The 3,546-nt window shown below is 42.6% G+C and overlaps 1 protein-coding gene across 1 annotated transcript; it reads left to right on the plus strand.

The window, feature by feature from the left end:
* The first annotated feature begins 547 nt into the window (after positions 1 to 547).
* On the plus strand, positions 548 to 3,346 carry LOC109222168. Its single transcript, XM_019386558.1, has one exon. The coding sequence runs from the start codon at positions 548 to 550 to the stop codon at positions 3,344 to 3,346; it is 2,799 nt and encodes a 932-aa protein (XP_019242103.1).
* The last annotated feature ends 200 nt before the right edge of the window (positions 3,347 to 3,546 follow it).

Consider the following 3,546-nt stretch of genomic DNA (forward strand, 5'->3'; position numbering starts at 1 on the left):
CTCCATACAAGTACCCATGTACCACCAGTTTCAGTCCGAGCCATTAACCTGCCCGCTATCCCCAGTACCTCCATTCCCCCGTCCTCCCAACCGCACCCCTCAGAAATGACCCACCTACTGTGCCCATTGTCCCTACTTTTACCGTTCCTCAACCGGCTCTTGCTCAAAAGCTCAACAATGATCCACATCTGAATGCTTATGATGCCCAACATTACTCTCCAGAACTGACTTTCAAGGTTCCAGATTCATACAAGCACACTACTCAGAACATGTTCCCAGTTGAGATCGAAAAGCCCGAAAAGAATATGGAACATGAGGAAATGACCAGAAAAATGAAGAGCTTGGAACAAACCATGAGAAACATACAGGGTTTGGGAGGCCACAAGAGTGTTTCGTTTAATGATCTATGCATGTTCCCCCATGTTCATTTGTCACCGGGCTTCAAGACCCCAAGTTTGACAAGTATGACGGTCATGGTGATCCCGTTGCCCATTTGAAGAGATATTGTAACCAATTAAGAGGAGCAGGAGGTAAAGAATAATTACTCATGGCTTATTTTGGGGAAAGTTTGACAGGAATTGCTTCGGAGTGGTTCATAGATCAGGACATATCTTACTGGCACGTTTGGAACGACATGGCTCAAGATTTTGTCCAACAATTTCAGTACAATATTGATATAGTGCCAGACCGCTCCTCTCTTGTCAACATAAAGAAGAAACCAGCAGAAAGCTTTAGAGAATATGCAATCAAGTGGAGAGAGCAGGCTGCTAGGGTCAAACCACCAATGAAAGAGGCAGAAATGATTGACTACTTTCTCCAAGCTCAGGATCCTGATTACCTCCATTATATGTTGGCCGCCATTGGTAAACCTTTTGCTGAGGCGATTAAGATTGGGGAAATAGTTGAGAATGGCATGAAGTCGGGCAAAATTGTGAGTCAGGCAGCCCTTAAGGCGACCACGCAAGCAATTCAAAGTGGGTCAGGCAGTTTCGGAAATCGGAAAAAGAAGGAGGAAGGATCCATGATGGCATCTGGGTTCGGGGGAGTTCAAAGAGGAATAGTTCCTTCGTACGTGCAATTCCAACAAGGACAATCCAATTCTCCTCAACATTATTATCCGCCTCAGGGTCCTCGGTACTCGGTGCCCTCGCAACAATACACAGTGTTTAATGCTCAGGCTTATGCTAGGCCTCCCAATCACCAACAATGGCGAGCACCGACTCCACAAGGCTTCCGTCAACTCCGGCCAAATTTTCAGGTGCCATATAATCCTCGTCCCAGACAGGAATATGTGAGAGAACAGGAGCCAAAGAAAAAGTTCACCCCAATTGGAGAATCGTATACAAGCCTATTTCGAAAGTTGATGCAGCTGAAGTTGATTGAACCTATCGTGCCGTATTATGTGAATCCAAATTCAAAAGGTTTTGACTCCAATGCGAGATGTGAGTATCACTCTAACACCCAAGGTCATAGTACCGAAAATTGTTGGACATTAAAGAAAGCCATTGAAAATTTGATTGAAGCAAAGGCAATTGTGGTGGCAAACAATGAAGATACTCCTAATATCACAAACAATCCGCTCCCAGCTCATGATAATACATATTTTATTGGGATGATTTGTGATGATCGGGATTATAAGCAATTTGGCAAGACAGAGATGATTGTTGGAACCATAGGGCCAGAGCCAAAAGTGATAGTAAGCCCGCCGCAATTGGCACCGCTGATTGTGAAAGGTGCGAGTTCTAGTTCAAACTTGGCAGGTTCTGAAAAAATGGTTCTCTATGTCCCTGGAAGCACAAAAAAGATTGAGGTTCAATTGGGTGGGCCAAAACTTTATATCCCTGGGGGCATTCAAAAGATTGTTCCGAATAATGCTTTGAGAAATATAACAGAGCCAGTTGTGATCCGACCTGTTGCACAACTTCCAGTGTCAAACACAAAAGCTATTCCCTGGAACTATAACAAGACTGTCATGACATACAAAGGAAAAGAGATAGTGGAAGAAACAGATGAAATGGGAGGCTTGACCCGCTCTGGAAGGTGCTACTCGCCAGAGGAATTGAGAAAAGCTAAGCAAGCCAAGGAAAATCACTTTCCAGTGAAAGAAACTGTTTCAGAAAAAGAAGCGGAGGAATTCCTTAAGAAAATGAAAATGCAAGACTACTCAATCATTGATCAACTAAGGAAAACCCCTGCTCAGATATCTTTGTTATCTCTGCTTTTGCACTCGAAAGAACATCGCCTTGTGTTGATCAAAACTTTGAACGAGGCATATGTCTCAGAAAAGACAACGGTGAATCAGCTAGAAAAAATGGCTGAAAGATTCTTTGAGGTGAACAAAATTTCTTTCAGCGATGATGATTTGCCTGAGGAAGGGTCTGGGCACAATAAAGCTTTGCATCTTATGGTCAAATGTGAAGGGCATTACGTAAAAGGGGTCATGATTGACGGAGGCTCAAGTGTAGATGTATGCCCTCTTTCTATTCTACAACAACTGAACATTGACATTAACAGAATTCGGACTAGTACTGTCAGCATCAGAGCTTTTGACGGTTCAAAAAGAGACACTATTGGGGAAATCGAACTCACCATGACAATTGGCCCGGTTGATTTTAACATTGTCTTTCAAGTGTTGGATATGAAAACCTCATATAATTTTCTTCTGGGAAGGCCGTGGATCCATATGGCCAGAGCTATACCATCCACCCTACATCAAATGGTCAAATTCGAATATGACAGGCAAGAAATTGTTGTTCATGGGGAGGACGACTCATCCGTTTATAATGACCCGTCCATTCCATGTATCAAGGCCAAGGAAGGATGTGAATCCCTCACATATCAAACATTTGAGGTGATTGAGGTAGACCAAGTGGAAGAAGGAAAACCAATTCTGCATCCCTATCTTTCAGCCACATCTATGATGGTAGCTTCACTGATGTTGAGGAACGGCTATGAACCAGGAAAAGGATTAGGATCATTTCTGCAAGGAATTGTGAACCCCATTGCTCCTTTTTTGAAGAAAGATACCTTTGGCTTGGGTTTTAAACCAACATCAGCTGACATAAACAGAGCCAAGGCCCGTAAAAAGAATGGTTGGAAATTGTCAAAACCAATCCCTCACATTGCCTACTCTTTTGTCAAGCCACAATTTGAAGAAGTCCAAAATCTTTCTACTCAAGATGACATTGATGAAGTTTGCCAGGGTCTCAAGGAGATGCTCTATGGGATCAATATGGTTCAAGTTGGTGAGGGCCCTAGCCGTGCAAGTGTTCAGCTGATTGGTCCAGATACCTCGCTCAACAACTGGGAAGCAACTCCTCTTCCCATCAGGAAGGAGTCTTGGTAGTCTGTTTTGTTGCTTTTTCTGTATTTGGATTATTTTCAGGGTTGTAATCCAGATATTTTAGTTTAATTGCTTTGCTTTGATGTTAACCCTTCTATCCTTTCAAATTCAATGAAATGAAGTTCCAGTTTCATAGTAGAAGTCTGTCTTTTCCTTTCCCTAATTTTTGTTAATTTCTTATCATTTTCAGTTTTGTTAATGCT

This window comes from Nicotiana attenuata, unplaced genomic scaffold (genome assembly GCF_001879085.1).
Source record: "Nicotiana attenuata strain UT unplaced genomic scaffold, NIATTr2, whole genome shotgun sequence".
Lineage (NCBI taxonomy): Eukaryota > Viridiplantae > Streptophyta > Magnoliopsida > Solanales > Solanaceae > Nicotiana > Nicotiana attenuata.

Excerpts from the sequence above, each read along its gene's own strand:
- LOC109222168 (XM_019386558.1), top strand. The coding sequence starts at position 548 with ATGGCTTATTTTGGGGAAAGTTTGACAGGAATTGCTTCGGAGTGGTTC.